This window comes from Passer domesticus, chromosome 3, assembly GCF_036417665.1.
Source record: "Passer domesticus isolate bPasDom1 chromosome 3, bPasDom1.hap1, whole genome shotgun sequence".
Lineage (NCBI taxonomy): Eukaryota > Metazoa > Chordata > Aves > Passeriformes > Passeridae > Passer > Passer domesticus.
In genome coordinates, this window is record NC_087476.1 from 104,258,218 (window position 1) to 104,282,150 (window position 23,933).

Sequence of the window (23,933 nt, forward strand, 5' to 3'; positions counted from 1 at the left end):
TTTTGCCTAAAAGAGAGTGGTTCCTAAAGGTGGTTTTGCAGTAGGTGTTACTGGTCCTTCTTGCTACTTACTTGGCACTTCAGATTCTCTAAAAATAACCTGTCACAGTTATTTAGTCAGTTGTAATTCCATCTGTCTGCTTGGGAGCAGCAAAAAATCCTTTTAACTCAATCTTAGCTTAACTGGGGATTTGCAAGGTGGATGATAACTTCAAATCGTGTAAATTCTTCAAAGCCAGTTAATGCAGGAACATGATCACAGGAAACATGCAGTGTTTGCTTCCTCTCATTGTAGAACATTAGCTGCAGTGTTGATTACCTTTCTCCTTCATCACTCCAAAGGAGGAGGAGTTCACTGCAGACATTGATCAGTGCAAGACCCCAGCTGCCAAAGTAAAAACTGATTCATCCTACTTTAAGTATATTTATGTACATTCTTTTTTTTTCTCAATAAATCCTCCAGGGAAAAGAATGAGAACATGATAGAAAAATCTTTCACTTATCTAGAAACAGCTGGAAGGCAATTTGCCTGACTTGCTGAGAGGCAGCCAGGAGCAGGCTAAGCTGGGACTGCTCTCAGTGGAGCACTTTTCTGCATCAACAGAAGTGGCAAACCCAGCCTGCCTCTCCCTGGCCTCTGTCTGCCCAGGGTTTTGCAAAGAGACATTTGCTCTACGGGCTGATCTTTGTAGAAGAGCTGCACTACTATGACCCTTCTTGAGGAACAAAATTTGACTGGAATAAAATCCGAAATCTTCCAGCCTAGCCCCTCTATGACTACTGTGCTGAAGTTTTTGCGTTCTCCCTTCTTTGCTAGAAGAAAGCGGTTTGTGTAGGGGTGGTCTCTGGAGCCCATGTCCCTCTGTGCACGAGGGAAGCACACAGCCCCTCTCACCCCTGGGGTCAGGGTTGTGCCAGCCCTCAAGAGCAGTGCCTGACATGGCAGCAGCGTGTTCTTCACCAGCCTGGGTTGTGTTCTCTCTGTAGAAATCCACTTCCCCAGCAGCTGCACGAGGCTTTGGCCTGTCTCCCAAACTCAGAGTAGCAAAATGTTGTGTTTGCCTTCAGTGGAAGGTATATCTCAGCTTAAAAGCCTGTAATATCCAGCCCAGACTAGTAAATATTACTGTTTTCCATTCTTTCTTACATATAGCTGTCCCTGGACCTCTACCACACTGAGGATGATATCTACAAGCTCTCGCTGGTGCTGGAGCCAAGGAACTCCAAATCTGTACGTCATCTTTTACTGCATTTTGAGATATTGCTTATGCTGTTGATTTAATTTTTAAATGACAGTTAATGTGTTTCCTTATTCATGTGTATATAAAGCTTTTTAGTATTATATTTGTGTAGAAAACACAGGAACTATTTATAGGTTTTAGTGCATATTGGGAAAAATAAATAGTGGAACATGCCAGATATCACTGTTAATTATTTTTCAACAAAACCTCTGCAAGTCCTGGAAAACAAAGTTCTGCTTTAGATATATAATCCTTTATAAGTTTATAAGTTTATATCAATTACTTATTGTGTGACCCTTAGCTGATTTTCTGGATGCTGGTGCAGTTACATAGAATAACACTGAGTTAAAAGGTTTGTTTAAGGCAAAGCAAATAATTACTGTAGTATTTTAAAACTGTTTGCTTAGGTATAATTGGCTGCCTCTTGGGCTCTCAAGCAATGTTTAAACAGATGAGAATAGATATTAATCTTTATTTGGTTATGTGCAACTAAAAATAATGCTGCATTCATGCATTTTTCTTTATTCTTGAAAGTCAAAGGATACGGATAAACCTCATAATTAATAGTTGAGTTCCACTCAGGTATTAATAATTCACTTTCTTCTCCTGCCAAAGACTGGGGACTCCACTTTCCTCTGAGCATTTCTTCAGTGTATTAACGTTCTTATTACCTTTCATATCCAGCCTGTGATGCTCTCAGGCTGAGACCTCTCAAGTCTGACAGCATCAGAAGCTGAGACAGGCTGGAAATTCTTCACAGGGTGTGAGAGGAAGGTCCAGGAGTCTGAGATGATGCATTCCAGTTCTTTTTAAGGTTTTGAAGCATTCTTAAAAACCAGCAAGGATCAGAACCCTTAAATTTCCATGTATAAGTCTTCTCTGGGGTTCAAAATTGTTAATCACTCTTGGAGACCAGTTTGAGGACTATGTGTGTGTGCTGCCAGTGATGCATCATGAGCAATGATAAGGAAACTAATAAATATTTCCACAGTAAACACTAGCTCAGCTTGAACATTTGAAATTTTATTACTGAATGTCCAGCCCTTGTTGGATATGATTTGACCACAACAGCTGTTTATTTTAGTCCTTCTGGGTCCCTCATGCTCTCATTACTGCCAGCAAAGGTGAAATGCCACAGCCCTATGCTGTGGAAGAACTAATGGACCGCTACTGTAAATGAAAATTATCACATTGCTGCTTTGATCTCCAGCCTGAGCTTTAAGCAGGACAAAAGCAATAGAAACAATGCTGTGAACTTTAACAGTGCCCAGCAGTTGTGGGAGTCTCCTGCATCAGGATCAATGAGTAGGCAGTGACACTGAGCTGTTGCAGCACCCTGATGGGTAAAAAGCTGCAGCTGAACCGACAGAAGCCAGACTATTTGAAGCTTTCTTCTCTTTGATGGAGTGCCAAAGCACACAGGCTCTATTACAGGGGAAAGAATCTGTAGGGCTTTTGTATGTGGAAAAATTTGTCAAAGGCAATGTGAGAGCATAGTTATGTCATTCCAACTGCTCCTTGATTTATTGTTATTTGGGTACCACTCCCATGCAGGTGCACTGTGAGGGAAATGCCTCATGCTGCTGCAATCATTTTCGAGGCAAAAGTGGAGCTGATCTGTTAGCATATCAGTCTGCTGTCAACAGGGACTTGAGCAAGACTTTCCTTCTGCTAAAACTGGGAGTAGACCCTTCAGACAGTATAGCAGCCTAAAAAAACTCTGAGAAATGACCACCAGCTGTGGTATAGCACCTCCTTGTCATAGTGTCTGATTTTCCATGCCCATTAGTGATCTTCTTGTTAGGAGTTCACACTAATACAGCTGTTATCTGGAGGACAAATCTGCCTGGTGCAATTATACCACTGATGATGCACTTAGGTAATTTTTTTTTGTTTTCAGTAGAATTCACTTCAATGCCAAAATACATAGGTGTTTGCAAACATCTGAAAATGCTTTCTCAGTCTTCAATACCATGGTCCCTGTGCTGGTGAAATAAATGGGAGATACAGTCTGAATCACAAACTGCATGGTCAGATAGTGTTCTGGAACATTTAATAAATTCAGCTTGGTAGTCTCTGGACAGCCAGTTAGCACCTTTCCTCATAGGATGCATTTCAAATACATAAATAAAGTCATGGTTATTCATTTGAGACTATGAGTGTAATAGAAGAACAAATATTTCCCTTTGGTTAGTGGTCAGTAACATAAGGATTTCATTGCAACTTGTCAAAAAACCATAAAACTTTAATGAGACTTCAAATGAAATAGCCCAGAAGGAAGAGGAAGGCTCCAGTGAATTCAGCATCTTTCTGACACTGTGCACTCAGACCAGCAGATGTTAAAAGCTCTCTGTCAGGTCTTGGTAGTCTAGCACCACAGTGACACTTTCAACACAGATGCTTTGAGTCTGTGCTTTTGGCAGATAGAGCTGGATGTTCAGATTCACTGTACTTCTTACGAAAATTGAATTCTGTTGGTATAGGGGTGTTTTCTTATGAAAACTGAATTTTGTTGATATAGGTTACTCCCAAACTTACTCAAGCACATTTAAATTTGTATGGGTCAAAATCTATCAAGGTGTTGATAAAAGCTGTTCTAACACTTGAAAAAGGAAAAGCCAAATTAATAAAGCAACCCACTAACAAACCCTTTTTTTCTTTTCCAACCAAACACAGACAAATATGAACCTGTGACCATTTCTCATCTGGATGTCAAAGTCTACAATACCATTGCTATACACAATGATACATGTAACATCTTTACATGTCTTAATTGTCTCCCTTTCCAGTCACACCAATTCAGAGCAAGACAAATGAGACCCAGATTCTTTGCTCATCAGCTAACACAGGGGCCTTCTGATCCAAAACACATTGATTTTTTTCTGCTTGACACAGCTTTACCTGCTAGATGTCCAGTGGCAGATGCAGGGAAAGGCCAGTTTGTCTTGCAGCATTGTCCATGCTAATTTGTTATTTTTTGAATCCTTACCTGAAAATTTGTTCAGGTTTGTCCTATATTTTCTACTTGAAGGATCTGAGCTGCATTCCAGAGCTGCTCCCAAAGCACTGTAGTGGTATGGAGAGAGTCATGTTGTGAAGTCTGTGCATCCAGTGAGCCGTCAGCTGCTGTTTTGTCAAGACCAAGACATTTTTAAAATAAAATAGTCTGGATGGCTGGTGTTATCTGCAGAACAAGTCAAAGATTAGAGCCTTTCTGCTCAAGCTACTTAGATGAATTAAGCTGTGCATCCTGGCACATGTCAGCTGGAAACCAGCAGGATTGCTGAGCACAGTTCTGCCCTGCTTCTGCATCCTGCTGTCTTGCTGGTGGCACACAGAGCAGGAGCATGAACTTATTCAGGTTAAGGTAGTTCCTCGTGTGGCTTCTGGGCTTGGTCCCTCCAGCAGGGAGCTGGGGGCAGACTGTCCTGATCTCCTCACAGGTTTTACAAAGGAGCAAATCAGGTTTCTGGGCTTACCTATTTCTGATGCCCAGTGTGTTCACAAACCGTACAGACCCTGCTTCCTTCCCTCTTCCTTCAAGTCTCATTGCTGTTGAGCCCTCTGGAGATGTCAGTGGGGGTTTGCTGCTGAGCTCCCTGGGTGGCAGTGGAGCTGTGAGGTGCCACAGAGAGCCTGGCTGAAGCTGTTAGTGAAGACGAGCAGCCCTTAAAAACCTTGCCTGATGTTTGGTTAAGCACATTTTTACAGCACAAGTACTCCAGTAGTTTGCCGCTGTAGCTCTGACATTTTGAGCTGCTTTTACTGGAAATTAATCTCTTTAACTGAGATTTGAAAATCCTTGTGTTCTGATCCATCTCTCAGCAGCCTACCTCCCCGACCACCCCCAACAAGCCAGTAGTGCCACTGGAGTGGGCATCTGGAGTGGTACCCAAACCTGACCCTACAGTCATCAACAAGCACATCCGGAAACTGGTGGATGTAAGTATTTGGACCATCACACTGCTCTAAGAGAATGGTAGATTTTATATTTTCATCATGATAATTAATTTCAAGCTTATAATGAGATTGTTATGGTTGGGGTGAATTTCAGACATATCATCAAAAATTTGAGCTGTTACTGATATGTTCAGAAATATCTATTTCATTCCTGCAATCAGCAATGGACTAGTAAACAGGTTTCTGGGTGCAAATGAGCAGACTTGCAGAAGCATCCAAAACCTGGCTGCTGTTTAATAGGTTTGTCTAGCAAATATAATTTCAGAGTGCAAAGTTTAGTTTCTGCAGCTCTAGCCACACAGCTCGTGTCTGGTAACAGAGAACTGAAAAGAAAGCAACTCAGAAATAAGGTCTCATACATTAATAGGTCAAATTAACTTTTCCAGAAACTCTATTTCTGGTTTTAAACATGCTGTTAGTTTACTGTCCAGAGCATGTTATGTATAGTAAAGATAGCGTTGTCTTGATGTCACTTTAAAAATGTGGACACGAGGTCATGCAGAATTAGAGCTGAGATCTTCTAGCCCCAGTTTAGAAGGTGATATGCTGTGCTAGGTAATATAAACAAAGCTAAACACCCCCAGATTCCTTTGCAGAGACTGAACTTGTCTTTCTCCTTTTTACAAATTAATAAGTATGTCTGGGAGGAACTATTAAATTCTGATTTTGTTTGTGTTACAGATCACTAATTGGGGTTATGTTGTTAAGATAACCTAAACAAACTCTTCACTTCTTTCACCCAGAGTTCAAATATATCTTGTAGTTTACTTTTTGTACATGCTCTTTTTTAAAACAAGTTTCATTTTTCTTCTAATGTGGGATGGCAGAAATGCACATGCTGTTCCTGAATTGCTTTTGTCAGTGCCATATGTGTTGATAAAAATGAGTGAACATCCAAACCTCTCCTTGATAGCTTGTAAAATAGGAAGTCTGCCACAACTCCCTAATCTTTCCAGAATGAGCTGGGTGGGAGTTTATGTTTGTTCCTATAGTTCAGGGAGTTGAAGTTCCCCATTCCACAATTTTGGCCTGGTTCAGGACATATGATTTGAGTTTGACAGGATTAAAACATGGTTTGGGCTTTTATGGATACAGCTTACTAAAAGGGTGACACCACTTTGTACAGCTGTTTTCACTTTGCCAGTATTTGTTGTTTACTTGCTGCTTTGAATTGTGCTTTTAGCCATTGTTTTTATTACAAAAAGTGTTGAATACTACTTGTGTTTGTGTTTTAGTTCCGTCTTTATGATGTTTTTTTGAGGTCTGCCAGTCATTGGTTACAGTCATTTAATAGAAATGGGTTTCATCAAGTTCTTGTTAAAACAAAGACACTCCAGACGCCTTTCAGGGGTCTCAGTACATTGATGTAATGTCTTCATCAACAACATTTTAATCTAATGAAGGAGCCTGTACTTCACAATGAGCCTCTCAGATAGCCATGTTGACTTTAGCACTCGTGTTTTTCCCATCAGTATCACATGTAGCTTTAACATCACAGTAACTCCTTAGCAGCTAAGGAGGGCACCCCTCACTCTATGTGACCTTTAAATTTGATCCCATATCTGTTTTTACTTGGTGGTGGATTGGGGTGGTTGATGGAAGAGAATAGTTGTTAGACACAAATTGCTCGTGGTTGCGGCATCAAAATATCAGTAAACAAAATAGATTGAAACAGTACTGTGGCAGAGTAGAGGTGACCACCCAAAAGAAAAATGAAGCCAAAACCATCTGAAATAGTCATGGGAAAGCTGCTGGGGGTTTTTTTATTTCTTTTTTTTTAATTACTAAAAATATACTTAATGAAGCAAAGGGAATATATCATCACCTGGGGCAGAATTATAGTGACATTTCCATCAAAGAAGAAAAGTAAAGCGAGAATAATTATGTGTGAAGATGTGTGGAGGATCGTCATTAGATAAATGCTGATGTCAAGGTTTTTTTTTTTAAATCAGCCATTTTTCCCATAGAGTCTAATAATATGCATATTGAAATACTAAGGAAAATAAAAGGAATAAAACAGATGCAACAGAGCATCTGAATAGCTGAATAAAACATTGATTTACATGTGGTTATAATGTTGAAGAGGCTGCTACAAACTCAGGATAAGCTAGATAATAGTACAATAATTATTTTTTTTTTCTCCCCAGTCTGTCTTTAGGAACTACGACCATGACCATGATGGTTATATATCTCAGGAAGACTTTGAGAGTATAGCTGCCAACTTCCCATTCTTGGACTCTTTCTGTGTGCTGGACAAAGACCAGTAAGCTTGGAGATCTCTTTGTGGTGGTTTTTTCCCATTTTCCTTAATTTAAAAATTCAGAAAATACAAATATTGAAGAAACAGTGTCTCCCAAGTTTCTTGTGCCTGACAAGACTACTGAAAGCCAAATTCTGTTATCATTTAAATTCTTATACTCTAGTCACTTCTTTAAGTCCTAGGTTGGAGTCCTGCTTTACCTGGTAATTTAAAAATCATTTGTGTAATAGCTTAATGACAATTTCCTGCTGGGACTGAGTCAAAACCCCAGAGTACTGTGAAACTGCAGTGGAGATACTCTATCCAGACCAGGCACCAGACTGATAAAACAAATAAGTTCTGACAGCACATGGAAAATGGGTGCACGTAGCAGAGGGAGTAACAAGTACTCTAGAAGGTATATATAACATCCATTTCCTAGCCAATTTGGCTTGATAATTCTTTGTATCCAGAACCTCTTTGACTGTAAGGCTGATGGCCAGCCAGAGGCATAACACATGTTCTGTGTGAGCAGTAAGTCAAGTTCCTTCATTTAGTGGCCTGGTCTATGTTCTCATACTGCTAACAGGTGAGATAATAAGGTTCAGTGTTACTGTTTAAAGAAATATAAGAACCACAAAGGCTGTAAGAGCTTTTTCCCTCCAGGACTGTTGCAGCTCTTTCAAAGGATGTGCTTTGTGTGCTGCGTGCCTTCTGCAATGAGAAAACCCCAAATTTTTCAGTACCATGAGCAGTGACAAATCTACTCTACTTTTTATTTCCCTTGCAGAGATGGTCTTATAAGCAAAGAAGAAATGATGGCTTACTTTCTAAGAGCTAAATCACAGTTCCAGTGTAAAATGGGACCAGGGTTTATTCACAACTTTCAGGAAATGACCTACCTTAAACCAACTTTCTGCGAGCACTGTGCAGGATTTGTAAGTATGATTTTAATAATAGCATATAATAAAAATGACTTTTAGCCTTTAACGTGTATGGGGTGGAACTGGCTCCATACATTGCTAAAGTGTCTTGGCCAAATAATATCTCGCGGCGTGCAGAAGCACAAAACATTTATTCATGTTGTAGCTGTGCTATCCAGTTTTGATTTAGTGGTTTCTGAAAACTGCCGTTTGTAAGAATTTCTGTTGGGGAGAAAAAATTATGTTAGCTAAAGGGTGTTAGAGACTATATGAATGGTCTCACTTGGTTTATCTTAAGTTCTTTAATTTGGCTTGATTTCCCATGTAAACAAGCTCAAGGGAAAATAGATGTCTGGAGCAGAGGATGTAGATGAGGCAAAAGCTGTTCTTTCTCAGGAAATTGCACATGGCAACATAGATATGTTCATAATTCTCTGAATGGCTGTAACAGCCCTAATTTTCCCTCTATTGAATTAACAGATCTTCTAATGTGGTAAAGAAATCAAAAGTGCTTCCAGCAGTTCTGTATGATAAGAAATTTTAAAATTTATTAGTTGGAGGTTTTTTTTTAATTTGCTTTTTTTCTCAGCCACAGCTTATCAGATATCACTTGTTAGAGTGCTCTTTACATATCTGGGAAAGGATTCATTTTGTGGACATTTGTGTTGCTTGTAAACCTTCTCTAAGTTTTCCACTTCAACCCAAATATAGTAAAGAATTGCTATGATACAGAAGTTACTTTAATGGACGCATTTGGCTGAAATCAAATGTCCACATTTAGACAGCTCAAGCAGTAAGGGCAGAGGGCCATGTCCTCTGTTTGTGTGTGTGTGGCTCACATAACAGGCTGTAAACTCAGACCCTGTCCCTGCTCTCCAGAACAGATCTGCCTCTGCACTCGGCAGTAACTTTATTCCATGATCTTTTCCACTAATCAGTATTTCTTCATGGCTGAAAGTAACAACAGCAGCACTGCAAAGCACAAAAACGTGCCTCCTTTCAGACCCTCTCTGGGCTCCTGCTCTAGCCCATGCTCCCATTTTCCACTCACTCCTTTTGCGACGTGTCAGTTTTGTTTGGATGCCTGAAGCCCCTATCGCATCCGCTGCCACTGATTCATGCCAGGGGCAAGAAGGAATTCCGCCTATTTCCGCCAGAGCTGCAGAAGCTCTGGCGGTGACATGGTCAGTGCTGACGTAGGAGTGTGCTGGTGGCAGCTCCAGCAGACCCACGGGGCAGGGACAGCCACCGACCTGAGCCTGTTGTTCCAGGCTGCCTTGGGAAGACGTCATTGCGTTCGTGACACTCAGTGCGTGTTTGGAAGGCTTCCACAGCAAAGCAAGGCCCAAGGACTGCCCTGAAACGTCCTCTCCTGCAGATATTTTTCTCCTGCATCAATTCTCTAATTGGCCATTGTTAGATTTTTCACGTCTCCCTGATTACATCCAGTGCAGGAATACAAATGAGTAAGGGGTTGTACAGGAAATGGAAATAAGGTCATTTTTCCTGTCAGCTCACTGAAGTCATTGGCATTGTTCTGTGGATGAGTTGGACTGATAGGACAGGAACCAACTACAGAATCTGCAGCATATTTGTTCTGCATTTCAGTGCTACTCATCCACGGGTGGAAACCTAATTTCAAACTGATGCACTTATCCAGTCAAAATAATGTGCACTGACCATGCAGCAGGATGAATTGACATGACAGTGCAATGCACACAGTTATTAGAACGCTACAAACTTTGAAGGTCAGGCTAAGACCTAATGCCACTAAGCAGCATAAAGTTGATATGCCCATGGCCAGTCGCAGTTCCGTTCCACAGCTTGAGTTGCACCACGTGGCAGGGTAGGTGACTGGCCATCCTGCTAAGCTTTATAATCTGAATTTGCACAGATCCTCTTACCTTGGAGCTGGCTCAAGCCAGCTTTGCAGCAAAGCTGTGTCAGACACATTCAAAGCTTTAGGTCAGAACTTGTGACATGACACTTCAGCTAAGCTTCCACTGTGGTGTGTAGCCACAACAGTGGTGCCAAATTTGAGTAGGAGGAAGGTACAGAGATAAGAAGGTGAGGAGTGAGTAGAGAGGCCTGCAGTGAGAACAGATTAGAGCTTAAATGAAACAAGTAACAATCCATGTCTCTTACAGGGATCCTGTGAAAGAGATCTGGGAAAACAGGTCATCTCTGCTTTCTCAGGAGGGACGGGGCTGCTCCCAGTTGCTGCCTGAGCACAGCAACTGCATTCGCTGTGCACATATATGGCATTAGCAAGAAAAGAATAAGCCACAGGCCTTCTATGGACCCAGCTCCCACTGTTGTCCTTTCTATCATTTTGTTCACCATTCTTCTACCTTGTCTAATCTATTTCTGCCCTCTCCAGAGCCCCATTTTTGCTTGCTATTTCTTTTGTGCAGTCTATGGGGTGGTTGGGTTTTTTTCACCCAGAATCTTTCTGTTCTGTTTATTTTACTCTTTCCTTTGTACTCTGAATGATCTTCATCTCTTCCTTTTGAGCCTTTCTTTAATGACCATATTCACCCACTGCTCTCTGTGCATGGATACTTATAAATCTGGTGAGGAGCCACACGCAGTTTCAGTTGCCTGGATGTGCTCACCCTCCCTGCTGAATGAGTTCAGGAAAAATAAACACCAGAGTCCCCATTTTTTTTCCTTTTATGCTACAGTTAGAAAAACTGCCCCTTCCTCTCACTGCCTCTCAAGAATGGAAATGCTTGTTTTTATAATGCCGTGGCTGTAGATACAGTGCTTCTGAGTACATAGAAAACAATTTGCTAAGGAGTTTCCCTGTTTCCAAGCAATCCTGTTCATGTGGCAGTGAAAGCTTCCCAAAAGTGGGACCACACACAGTGGCCCTTGGATGTTTAGCATTTGGTAGTTGCAAGTGTATGTTGACAAGAACAGCTTCTGAGGAAAGGCAAAGATTGAATTTAGTGGCTTTTCTGCCTGTTTCATTCTTCATCTGTTTGGGTTGGGTTTTTTTTAAGTTGGAAAAGGCAGGTGCACAAATCAGATTGCTATGGCAATATAGGTGTGCTGGGAAACAGTATAGGAACCAAAAACCTATTTTTTATCCCCAGTGGTGTTTTCTTCTGCTCTGTTTGAATGTTATGGGTCAGTGATGCATCTGGAGAATGGATGTACGCAGGAAGTTATCCTGCAAATAACATTAAGGGAGTCTAGAAGCAGAAGAAAGTACTCTGCTGTTTTCATTAAGCTTGACATGACAGCACATTTTAACCCATTCCTGGAAGCAAAATTCCTCTGTGTCTCTCCTTCTCTGGTAGTCCCATTACTACAAGTAAGTAGCAGAAGTAAGGGAGAAGCCACACAAGTCTTATCACAACTAGAGGGGGAGGTCTGCCTGACAGGAAGGGTGTTAAGAGCAGTTGTATCCTGTTTGTGCTTTTGTAGCCATTGGTACTTCCTCATTGTGACCTTGTTTTCCTTCCAGCTTTCTTTTCTGATTCCTTGACGTTCTTTTGTCTTTCTTTGCAGCTCTGGGGTATAATCAAACAAGGCTACAAATGTAAAGGTAAATAAATACTACAAGGAATTTTTTAAGCTGTGGGTGGTGGGTTGTAATACCAGTTAGTCAACCATACCTGTAACCAAAATGGCATATGTTCAAACACATCTTGCATCTACATTTGGTATTGTCCATGAGCAGTGACTGCTGGCACACTATGAAGTTTCACTGCATCAGAATGCACATTACTGCATTAGAATGCAGTAGGAATGCACAGATTCTGTGAGATAAAGGTCCAAAGCAGCCCCTTACTCCATGAGCTGTAACTTTCTACCAGTAAAGACCTTGTAAATTTGAAAACCAGGTGTTCTTATCCTAACACTGAAAGATCCTGAAATATATCCCCTGAGACTCAGGTCAGGAAAAAGTCTGCTGGCAACAGTGTGTACATCCATGTACATCCATGTGCCTGTAGTGAAGCCTACATGCAATTTAATAGTGGCTGAGCTAGAAATAGAGAAATATTTAATTCCTAGACTGCCCAGCAGATCTCATTGCAAGATGTTCTTCAGACATTCAACTACAAAAAATGCTAGAGCTCTTACATCTCTCTCCCTTGCCTTCATAAAACACTTAATTTCTTATGCAGTACTTGTACTCTATTAAGCAGCTCAGACCCAAAAGGGCTTTATAGTGATCTTCATTGGCTTTTAAATACTGGACCTATTTATTTCTCAAGCAGCCCAACTCTGGCTGAAGGGCAGTGTTGATTTTCATAGCTGTAGCTGCATCTCAGTTATTCAAAGGGGAAGATTCACATTTGTACTCTTTTCACTTAGTCTTACACAAACTCCAAGGAGAAGGATAAAGAATCCACAGTAATTTTTTTTTAGGATACACCATACTCCTGTCTCTCTCTCCAGCCACAAACTTCTTCCTCAGAGTGGGATGGGGAAAATGTCCATGGCTGGATCAACACATGTAATTCAGATATTCCTGAATACTGTCATCTTAGAAGCTTTGAAAGGGCTGGTTGCAGTCTATAGTTTTATTGGTAAGATGAGGAAAGGAAGGTAAAGTTTTGTCACACCAACCTGTAAACTCAATCTGAGATCTGAAAGTTGAGCTTCTGCCCTGCATCACTGCCTGTAGCAGCGGCCCAGTGGAGGCTGAGCAAAAGTGGTTCTGTAAAGTCAAAGTTACAGGCAATGAAGCATGAAAGTAGGAGAGCAGAGCTGCTCACCCAGATCCTGCAGCGGCCAAAAGTGTGAGGGTGCCTGCCTTTTGTTGCAGCAGCTACCAGCTGCTCTGTGTTCCAGCATCACTGCAGTGTGACACCCTTTAGGGATGAGCTCTGCCTTTAGCACAGAGCTGTCATCCTCTGTTTGAACACAGCAGGGGGAGGGAGGGAGATCCTTCTTCCAGGTCTGCTGCTTACCCCAGCACTGTGAGTAATGAGGTAGACTGCATGGTCTGCAAGTGATAGGAGTCCTGCACTTCTAGAGGAATCTTTAGTGTATCTGCTCACCTAGAACAAAATGTCAGGCTATGGAGCTATGGAGCAGCAGAAGAGAAATAAGGGAGATGGGAGTTTTTAAACGATGGAAAAGGACACAGAGGAGAGAGAGGTTGTGTTTGGGGCACATCCTCCACCCTTCAGCCCCTTCTTGCATATAAGATCCATACTCCAGCCACACTTCAGATAAATGCACCTAGTCATGACATTTCCACAGTGATTTAAATCCCAGCAGAGGCTTGGAGTGCAGATACTCAAAAAGTCTTTTCTGAGTGAATAAAACACTTCTGCAGAGCTCATTCATGTGCTAATGTTGCTCACTGAGCTACTTAGACTAGTTTTAAACTACAGTAGTCTATACAGACCTCCAGCAGTCCTTCCAGACACTCAGGGTATGGATGCTCTGGTGTCTTCTAACCAAACCTGTTTACTATAATGGGCCCTGCTGGGTCAAATAAAAGCCAGCCAAATAAATAATGGCCCCCTCTTGGGGGAACTCATGCAGTGGAGCAGAAGTTTTATACAGGATCATATCATTCCACATCTCTTCCTTGAGACTATTTTATTATTAAAATATCATCTTCTCTCTTCTGCTGCCATTTTTCTACTAATGGCTGTCATGGAAATGATCCATATTTTTTTTGTAATGCACTTCACACCAAGTGATCCATTTCTGTAACATCCTTCACAACTTCTGTCAAACTTTTTGTTCCTTCAAAGTCCTTTCTTGGTGTCTGCCTGCTAATAGCCCTGAGAGATTACCAGATAGTTGTAGCTTTCCATTTGATGACTTGACAATTTCTTTTTTTACAGATTGCGGTGCCAACTGTCACAAGCAATGCAGAGACCTGCTTGTGCTGGCTTGCAGGAAATTTTCCAGAGGAACTTCAGTAGGCAGCAACCATGGGTCTCTGCCTAGCAGTCCATCTCTGCCTCCAGGTGAGAACAGTTTTTCTCCTATTTTAAATCATTTCTGGAATCCTCTCTAATGGCCAATGCTTTTGCTGCCATCTTTAATTTTTCCTTTGTATAAACACACAAAGCAACACCTGTCCTTTTTTACTATGGCTTGTGTTCACTCCTCAGATTAAAACATCCTTGTCTCCAGTGATGGCCTTAGTGTCCTATCTAAGGCTCACTATCCTCCTTACCAACACCTCTATCCCAGCTGAAAAGAAATGAAATTATATTTCTCCTTTTTTGTCACTTAGGAGCAAGGAGATACAGGGCACAATTCTAGCACTGTCTTACCCCCCGAGCATGCAGATGGTGAGGCAATAAGATCTGTGCACACAGTGTCAGAAACAGTTTCCAAGCAGCATAAGGATATTGATAATTATAGCACAGCTTCATACAAGGGGTTACCTCCCCACCCTCCCCGAGGCTTGTTACCTTTTTGTAAACATCAGAATACTTAAACAAAACAATTCCACCCTCTCTTTCAGTCCAAGATGAAGTGTTTGAATTTCCCAGTGTTGCTGCAGAACACCAGGACCTTGATGGCAGAGCTATCACCCTTGTCACTGGCTCTTCACAGAAAATTTCCGTGCGGCTGCAGCGGGTGACCACCAGCCAAGCAACACAGACAGAACCACTCTGGCATGAGCCCGGTTGGAATGATTCAGGTTCCCATACTTTCCCCAAAATGAAGTCCAAATTCCACGGAAAAGCTGGGAAGAACAAAGGCTTTGCAAAGTGGGAGAATGAAAAGCCCAGCATGCAGGCTGATGTAGAGCAAGAAGCCGAGGCCCCACAGGATATACAGGATCACAATGGAATAGAAACTCTCCCAGAAAGACAAGAATCTGAGGTGAGTTCCAAAAGAAGCCAAGACAGTTTAAAATCTGCTATAGTCTGATGTCTCATAGGGTTATTTGATGGATTTCAGGATGATTTTTCATTCAAATTTGTCATTGTTTTTTGCACAAGAGTCACTTTCAGAAGAATGCTAAATCATCCACGGATCTCTGTTTTCTACACTGCACTACACGTGCACTAAGACACGTAACTGGCAGTCTGGTTTCTGGTGTCAGTGTATGATTTTTAGTAGTTGGTTACTTCTCATTTTGAAAACCATTAAAATGGCCTGGTGGATATCTGGCCACCTTGTGTGCTGTTGTACCCTTGCAGTGCACAGTTCAGGGCTCCATGAGACTCACAATTACCATTCTGACAAATACAGGGGTCCAGGCCAGGGCAGGGCATTGATCTGATGATGTCTGTTGCTGTCATCCATAATATTTATACTTCCAAAGCCTCATGCTTTTATTGACCATCTCTGCCAGTATGTAAATGTTTTCTTCTGCTTACAGGATAGCTGATTGCACACCCTGAAGCACAGAAAACTAAAGATGACAACTACAGCAAGTATTGATGGACTGTCACAGACCACATTTGGCCATAAGGAGTGCTCCCATACCTCATCCTTTTAAACCCAACCATTGCCCTGTTTTCTTAGCTGAAAGGTGTTATAAGGCACTATTTATTTTCTCACAAGTAATAAGCCATTTCGATGAACATCGCCCAGCCACAGCAGCACAGATCTCTGTGCTCAGTGTTTTCTTTTGCATGACTTCTGTGGAAACTTCCTCCACATGCCAGTGAGGATATACTCGGCCTTCTTTAAATGCACTGCATCATTTCAGTGTGACTGCCAGCAACAGCAATGGTGAGGACAGAAGCCAAGCATCCAAGTTTGTTCAATAACACTCCTTTCCCAAGGCTTGTAATGATAATTTAAGGAAAGAAGTAGGTGTGCATGTTGATTAAACCTCAAACAAAAATCTCTCACAAAATCCTCTATACTGAATTCTTCACGCACCTGGGGTTTTGAATTTTGGCCATGTTTCCATTGCTGCAGTGAACGTTTGGTGTTCAGCACAGTGATATCGGTTCCCAGACTGGGGATCCTTCAAATAGGCAGCAGCTGGCTGAGACTGAAGGAATTCCAAGACACTATGTGTTTTTCTGGTTACACCACAGTGGAGAAGGGTGACCTTTGCCAGCACTGATTATGGTAACATTAGCATGCAATAAACACTTTAGTTTTAAGTGTGTGTGTGTTTGTGTCTGTGTATATATGTGGATGTGGTACTTTTCTCTGGTTAGAAAGCTGTACATGTTAAAACTAAATGTTCTGAAGAACAATCTCCAAATCAGCAGATTGCTAAGGTAGGATCTATCACCTGAATTATAATGGTCTGGTTTGAAGTTGAATTTCCCAGAACTGTTAAGTTATTGAAAGAGGGCAGTGCTCATCTGGAGAAAGAGAGAAAAACAAAACACCACAAAGCTCAAAGCTGAAAAACTGGCACACATGTTAGCTTTCTTTTCCCATCTCCCCACAACAACAGGGGTGGGTGTGTGCATATGTAGCACACACTCTGATTTAAAACCCAGTTATAAGATGTCTTACAAAATTCAACTCATTGCACCCTTCAACAGATTATAATCCTTCAAGATGAGAGTAATTTCATAGACTTCCCTAACACAAAAATGACAGTTGCACTCCTCTGTGATTATTTGACTGTAAAGTCCACTGGGACTACGTGATACCTGCCCAGGTTTGCATCCTTCAGGTTTGTTTTCCAGCACAACCAGTATCAATAGTAAATAGTAAATCTGTGGAAATAAAAAAAAAAATGTTTAAAACCATTCTCTTTACTCTTGTAAATTCAAGAGAAATAAGCACTGGTTTCCAAACGAGGACGAGGGCCAGAAGCACACTTCATTCTTGCACTTCTGTGGGCAAAGAGCAAGCACGAGCAAAGCAAGGTGCTGGTTTCCTGTGGTGGGTCAGGGGCTGGGTCCCAGCCGGCTGCCCGCACAGCCACCGTTACAGCGCGCAGCTTGCGCACCGCGACAACGGTGCGCCGGAGAATTTGAATACACACATTTGGTTACCATCCAGGCTGTTGAGATAAGCCTCTTAATGCTCTATAAATGAAATGTTCATGAGCAACTTCATTCTTGACATCACATAGTTTTGACCAGCATTTAGTCTGTAGACCTCAGCTCCTTTCTTGCAGGCTTTTAAAAGTTATTTGTGGCTCTTGACTTACTCATCTCATCAATAAATCTCTTGCAAGCCTGGTAGCTTCAGTCTATCTGCAGTTGCAGATCAAGGATAGTCTGCAGGCTCACACAACTGATCCTGCTAAGCAAAATAATGGAGCCTCCAAGGAGGATCACAAAATCATTAAGGTTGGAAAAGACCTATAAGATCAGCAAGTCCAACCTTTGACCAATCACCTTGTCAACTAAACCATGCACTAAATGCCACATCCAGTTGTTTCTTGAACATGCCCAAGGATGGTGACTCCACCAGGGAGGTGGTGGAGTCACCATCCAATGCTTTACAACCCTGATGATGAAGAAATTCTTCCTGAAATTCTTCATGAAATTGAGAAAGAATAGGTGAAAATTTCAAGCACCTGGTACAGCTGGAAACCCTTTGTTTCAGACATTTAAGGAAGGGGAACCCAGAGCGTGTTATTGGCAGTACAAGAAATTGAAAATTGAAAACAAGAAAACTGGGTAGAAATGCAACCATTTTTCATACACACACACCCCTCACTGCCCAAAAAGGGTATTTAAAAACAAAGATTTATCTTATACAATGCAATTATTTATTAAAAAAGCATTCACAGACTGTTTACAGAATGTCGAGTTCCACAACAAGAATCTGAGTAGGGAGAGCTCACAGGGCTTGAAGAAACTTTTTAAGAAGTTGATATGAGGGGTTGTTTTTTTTCCCCCTGTGGGGAGGCCTGAATATAGGTAATTTTAAAAATCTTTTTCTTTTCTTATTTCAAGTGGACATCTTTTTTCTGAACAAGGGAAAGACTTTTCTTCACAAAAACAATTTTAGTTACCCAATCTAGGCAAAGGAACAAAGAGTTCCTTGTTTGGTCTCTCTAGCTTAACAAAATGCAGAAAGCATCAGCCATGAGAGTTCCTGCCTGATCTATGTGTCTTTGCTAGTCTTGGTGAAATCCTGCCTGCTAGAAGTACAGCAATTCCAGGAGAGTGTCCAGGAGAAACTGTGTCATAATGACAAGAATGCTGGATTAATGAAGTAGCTAAAGTCAGATACAATCCCAAATGATGCCGGATACTTCCAACCCATCCATTCTCTCCTGTCTCAGGATCTTTTAAAAAACACGGGGGGAGACCTAGGGATTGTTCAAAAAACAAACTCTCCAAAACACCACACAGTGGAAAGAAGGAAGATTATGTCAAATCTTATTTACAGCTTGGTCTGCAAATGCCAAAGAATACAAGCAACAAGAGTAGGTGAAAAATGCAAGTGCTTGCATGGACCCTGTAAGAGATTATTTGGCTGTTTGAGCCAAACCCACTAGGACTTTCTGTGCTTGTTTAAAACCTCGGCAAAGCCTCATGTTGCCCATACGGGAGATTCAGCTCTGCTTCCAACTTTATGGAGTAAAGTGCTTGAGTGCTTCTCAAGGAGTCAGGGGGATATCTGGCTCCCTCAGAGGGAAATGCAAAGTCAGGTTTGAACCCCAGCTCTCTCCTCTGCTCTAAACCTCTCCAGAGTCTTGCCCTCCTCTGGCCCCCCACCCCCAGTCCTACTCAGCTTTTAGGCTTTAAAAGAATAACCCAGCTTCACAAAGAAACATCTTCCTAGACAGAAGCTATCTTCTCAGAGGCACCTTCCTCAGGCAGGTGAAGGCTCGGGAAGGGGCAGGGAGAATATGCCTGCTGACCAGAACTAGTCTGAAGCATGGATTTTCCCCAGCTGGGAAAGGTGAGCCATTTTCCTTTCAGTACAGCAGATGAGCTGAGCTGCAGAGCAAGGTTACGGGCAGCCATTAGCTAAAATTTTACATTTTTCCAAAATTAAACAGCCTGTCACTTCTGTGGCTGTTGCTCAAGGACTCCTCTACAGAAGTCAAAGTGAAAGCATGCCCTACGTGCTCCCCCAAGGTCTTCCTTATGGGAAGCCCAGAAGCCTTTGGCTGAGCAGCCACAGGAGGATCCTTGCAGCCTTGGACACTAGTTCTAGAAGCTTTAGGCATCTGTATAGGAAATACAGATTTCATATGAAAGAAAGCTGCATGTGAAGTATACTGGACAGAGGCTGGAAAAAACCAGCAAAACAAACCCTACAAAAACAACCAACCCAAAACAAAACAAACCCCACCAAAAACAGAGAACAAATAACAAGACAGACAAAGAGTAAATGCAGGAAGAAGCACACTAAGAGACCTCTTTCTCTATGTGACACCAAGAATGGAAGGGGATCCCAATGGGAAGGAAAGGAGGGAAGGAAAGGAAGGGAAGGAGGGGAAGGAAGGGAAGGAAGGGAAGGAAGGGAAGGAAGGGAAGGAAGGGAAGGAAGGGAAGGAAGGGAAGGAAGGGAAGGAAGGGAAGGAAGGGAAGGAAGGGAAGGAAGGGAAGGAAGGGAAGGAAGGGAAGGAAGGGAAGGAAGGGAAGGAAGGTTGGTTTTGTAGAGGTAGGAGAAACAGGGTTGTTTGTTTTGTGACTATTATAGTGCAAAGAAAAACTAATCAACGTTTGCTTCATTCAACATCAGCCTACTAACTGATGAAAACGTCTGTACAGCACAAAAAATAATTCCAAGTACTTCTCAAGAAAGCCTTGACAAAAGAGCTGACAGGGTCATAGAATAAATGGATGCAACTTTGGAAAAAGTTTTTGAATTATCAGCACTGATCTGGATTTTCAAAATAAGCATTGCAGCCAACAGGGTAAACTCATTGGAAAATCTGTGCACTGAACTTTAAAGTGCTGTTTACAGCTGTGGACAATCTGGTCCTAGGAGACAGAAAAGCCATCAGCAAAAGGCTACCGCTGGGGCAGTATGAAATTTAGCCAAAAAGTCTGCTTTTTCCATGAGTGGAACTAATGCCGGAAAGTTTAAAGAGGCCTTATCACCTTCATCTCTGCTCCATGTGTGAAAACGAGTTATGACCTTCCACCTGCCCACAGCATAGGCAGACTCCCTCTTTCTTTGGTATTACAATAGTGTTTTCCTACTTTTTGTACTTGTTTTTCTCTCCTCTGTTGTGGGAAAGACCCACGTGGACAAGAGAGGAAATTACTGGACAATAAAGGGGAAACAATGACACTGACAGCAGTCAGAGCTATAAAAAGCACCAAGTAAACACAAAGGAAAAATATTTTTTCCCTTCTACGCTTGTTTGTCAAGCCATTAGAGCTGTGACTTATTTTCAGCCAAGGAGGGGAGAAGGCAATGTTTACAGCTGGTAATAGCACTTGCTTTTTCAGACCATGTCCCCTTGAAAAGTCATAACCTGAACCAAGCAAGCACATGAGTATGTCGAGAGCCTACACAGGGAAAACACCTTGGCATGCTGCTCTCCAATCACAACACTGATGTGACTCTAACCTAAGGGTTTGCTAGAAGACTGATAAAGCAACCTTGGAGTTCAGCATGAGCCAGCTTGTTTGGGACTGCTAAATCCTGCTCAACACCTTACAAATGTATTGATACATCTGTACTATTCCTGTTGTCCAGGGAAATCAGAAGTTGAGAGAGAGCAGAATCACAAGCCTAACAGTGAACAACACTTGGACTCTCTACTGCAGTCCAAATGTGGCAGAACTAAGACTAAATTATGTGCAATAAAAAGGTATCTGAGGGCTTTTGTTTGCAGGTCTTCATTAACCTAACAGGGAGCTGAATTAACTTCTAGTACCAAAAGAATTGACACAAGCCTTTTGGACGCTCAAAAGTCATCAGATCCCAGTGATAATCCTTATTCCCCACAGCATTCTTTCCACTGCAGCAGTTTAATTTTACTTTTCTAGGTGCATAACCTGTCACAGGGAATACTCCTACACCACAGGACTTTTCAAGCTCCAACCATTACTCATAAATATCTGCTGCCATGAATCTTGCTTCCCTTCTCCCCAGTTCTATCTTAGATAGTTGACAGGTAAGCCTGTAGGTTCTAGCTGAGCCTGAGGTTGGTTGAGGCACTTGTCACTTTCCTGAACTCAGCTGCAGTTTCCTGGAGACAGACATCCAAAGCCTTAAGGCAGGTTACCCACAGGCTCTGGCTCAGAAGCCTAATCCATAGCTTGAGGAGCCTCTCTAGAGCCATCAGCCATCATGGCACATCACCTGGAGCCAGGATTTTGGCTGCTGAAGTAGAGGAATCTCATCAAGTGAGAGATTTCCAGCCAGCTAAAGAGAAAACTACTCAGGGAACAGCTACAAGCCAAAAGGCTCTCTGGGGTGAGTTATGTATGGTGCAAGCTCAGTTTGACCCACTTTCCCTTGTTGTGGTACTCCTTTACTCAGAGTAGAAATAAATTTTTATCTCTTCTTCAAACCTGCAAGGAAAATCCAGCTATGACTACAGTGCATATGGATCATGGTATTCCAAGTCAGGTAGTAATGCACCTGCTGTGGGAAGCAAGTGTGGCTGTCTCTCCCCATAGTTTTGTTACTGCACAGTGACAATCCTTGAGAGACAGTGATCCTAACACAGGGAATGGAAAGGCAATGCAAGCAAAGCCTTTAGGAAACAAAAGCTGCTAGAGGAAAAAAAGGCAGATGGAAAAAAACAGAACAAGATGCCTACAGCTTGTGGGAGAAGAGTGGCAAGAACAGGAAGGCCAAGAGGAAAAACACTGTTTCCCTCACTTGCTTGCCTTTTTAGTCTGCTGGAGTTCTGCTTTTGATCATGATGCACAATGAAATCAAACATGTATATCCAATCCACCACAGTCTAATAACATCCACAACCCATCTCTCTTCTCCCAGTTTCTATTTAAGAGATTCCTCCCAGTGCAGCAGTGTAGAAACCATGTTTGGAAAACAGCAAATATCAGAGCATCATACAGAGAATAACAAAGCAGTGGCTGTTTGCTTTCATTAATCAAAGCTGCTCTCTCCACATACACAAAGCTTGTTTTCTCTGGGAAACAAAGAAGTCACAGCACACTAGGAGGAAACAATAGAGTAAGGAAAAACAACAGCTGGCAGAAGCAAAGTGTTTTCTTTCCTGTTGGAAGAGTAAAGCCTCCTGGTTTTGACTTCTGATTTTTTTTTTTAACTTTCCCCCTCAAACAGGAATAAATTGGGACTTGGCTTACCCTAAGTCCTGGAAGAGGAAGAAGGAACGTATTTTGATGTGAAAAAGCTATCTGGGAGGAGGAAGGGGAAGCTCCTACCCCACCCCAGCACCAATTCACCATGTCACAGTGTGCAAAGGTGAGACTCTCCACTGCAGCAACAGCTAGAGTCTTGCAGAGCAACTGCTTTCTGTGCCAGAGCTGCCAATCTCTGAAGGTGCTGATGTAACTCGAGCAGGGGCTCTCTGAAGAGCCTCCTGCATCCCCTCTTGCTAGGAACACGTTTACAGCACTCTTAATGCACTGCAGAAAGCACCATCCTCTTTGCAGGGAGGAGTGTGAAGAAAAGCAGAAGCTGTCAGCTTGAAAAGACTACATTCCCAGCAACAGGCTCTTTTAATTTGTCAATATCTTTGCATTTGCTAGTCCAGGACTGACCCCACTGTAGGAACCCTAATTCTTAAAAAACATCCCACTAATTATTTTTGCAGGAATGCAGCTAGTCACCAGCTAATGGTCATGACAAAATATTACAGGGGAGACACCTTCTCTGGAGATTGCTGCTGTAAGAAATCATCAATAGACCTTTGTGAAGCAGCAACATTCAGTTTTAGATGCTGATAATTTGAACGGTGTTAGACACAGATAGATCTGTATCAGTGATCTCAAAGACATGAATTCAATACAGAAAGTTTTTCCCTCATCAGGCTTGTTAAATTTGTTTGAAACACTAAAGGAGAAAAGCCATTAAGTCAGATTCCCAAGTGCCTTTCTCAGGGACCTTTGCTTCTAAACCCGTGAAGCACTAGCAGCATCTAGTGGCTGCAATAAATCAAACAGATTTTCAGGTTGATTGTGGCATGAAATACAGGCAAATCACCTCTAAATTATGGTTTTTAGGTTATTTACATCACTACCTTGAATTACAGCAACACTAGCATTACAGTGATACTCTCAGATACTCATGCTATTACTGTAAGCCACAGAACTCCTCCTGCCTACATCAATCTGGATTCATCCCTGAGGACACAACAGGTAGCCTCTGCCATCATCACAGCCTCTGCTACAGTGATCTGAGCATGGTAGCAAGAACCTACATTTCCACAAGGCTGGAGAGCATCAGGAAGTTCCCAGAAGCAGCATACCAAGTTCACATGGCATGCAGGAGCATAACATGGGAGACGTGCTCACAGAGCCCAAGAATAACTTTACACAGCAAGAGAGAGTACTATGAGCTGTTACAACCAGCTCAGAGGGAGGAACAGAACAAAAATCAGAGCAACTGAAGATCAGTTCCTCCCACCTGCTGCTGTTCTGACAGCCCCTGAAAGGGCAGAATGCATACAGCTGGGACAACTACAAAATATAAAATAGATTACAATAAAAAAAGAGATGAAGAAGATGAAGAAATCCCCATGAATTCCCAGCTACTGTATCAACCGCTTTTCACTGTCAAGGAAAAGAAACTAAAGCAAACA

General features: G+C 42.1%; 1 protein-coding gene across 10 annotated transcripts in view; it reads left to right on the forward strand.

The window, feature by feature from the left end:
- Positions 1 to 16,416, forward strand: part of RASGRP3 (RAS guanyl releasing protein 3) — a 61,359-nt gene extending 44,943 nt beyond the window's left edge. For 9 of the 10 annotated variants that reach the window (XM_064414821.1, XM_064414823.1, XM_064414824.1 and 6 more), the window contains 8 exons: positions 1,153 to 1,230; positions 5,066 to 5,182; positions 7,348 to 7,463; positions 8,230 to 8,377; positions 11,879 to 11,915; positions 14,179 to 14,304; positions 14,811 to 15,175; positions 15,678 to 16,416. In XM_064414821.1, coding sequence (XP_064270891.1) covers positions 1,153 to 1,230; positions 5,066 to 5,182; positions 7,348 to 7,463; positions 8,230 to 8,377; positions 11,879 to 11,915; positions 14,179 to 14,304; positions 14,811 to 15,175; positions 15,678 to 15,686 — 996 coding nt within the window. In that variant the 3' untranslated portion in view covers positions 15,687 to 16,416. The remainder of the gene's footprint in view (positions 1 to 1,152; positions 1,231 to 5,065; positions 5,183 to 7,347; positions 7,464 to 8,229; positions 8,378 to 11,878; positions 11,916 to 14,178; positions 14,305 to 14,810; positions 15,176 to 15,677) is intronic. The other variant, XM_064414828.1, reaches the window with a different exon arrangement.
- Positions 16,417 to 23,933: the final 7,517 nt, after the last annotated feature.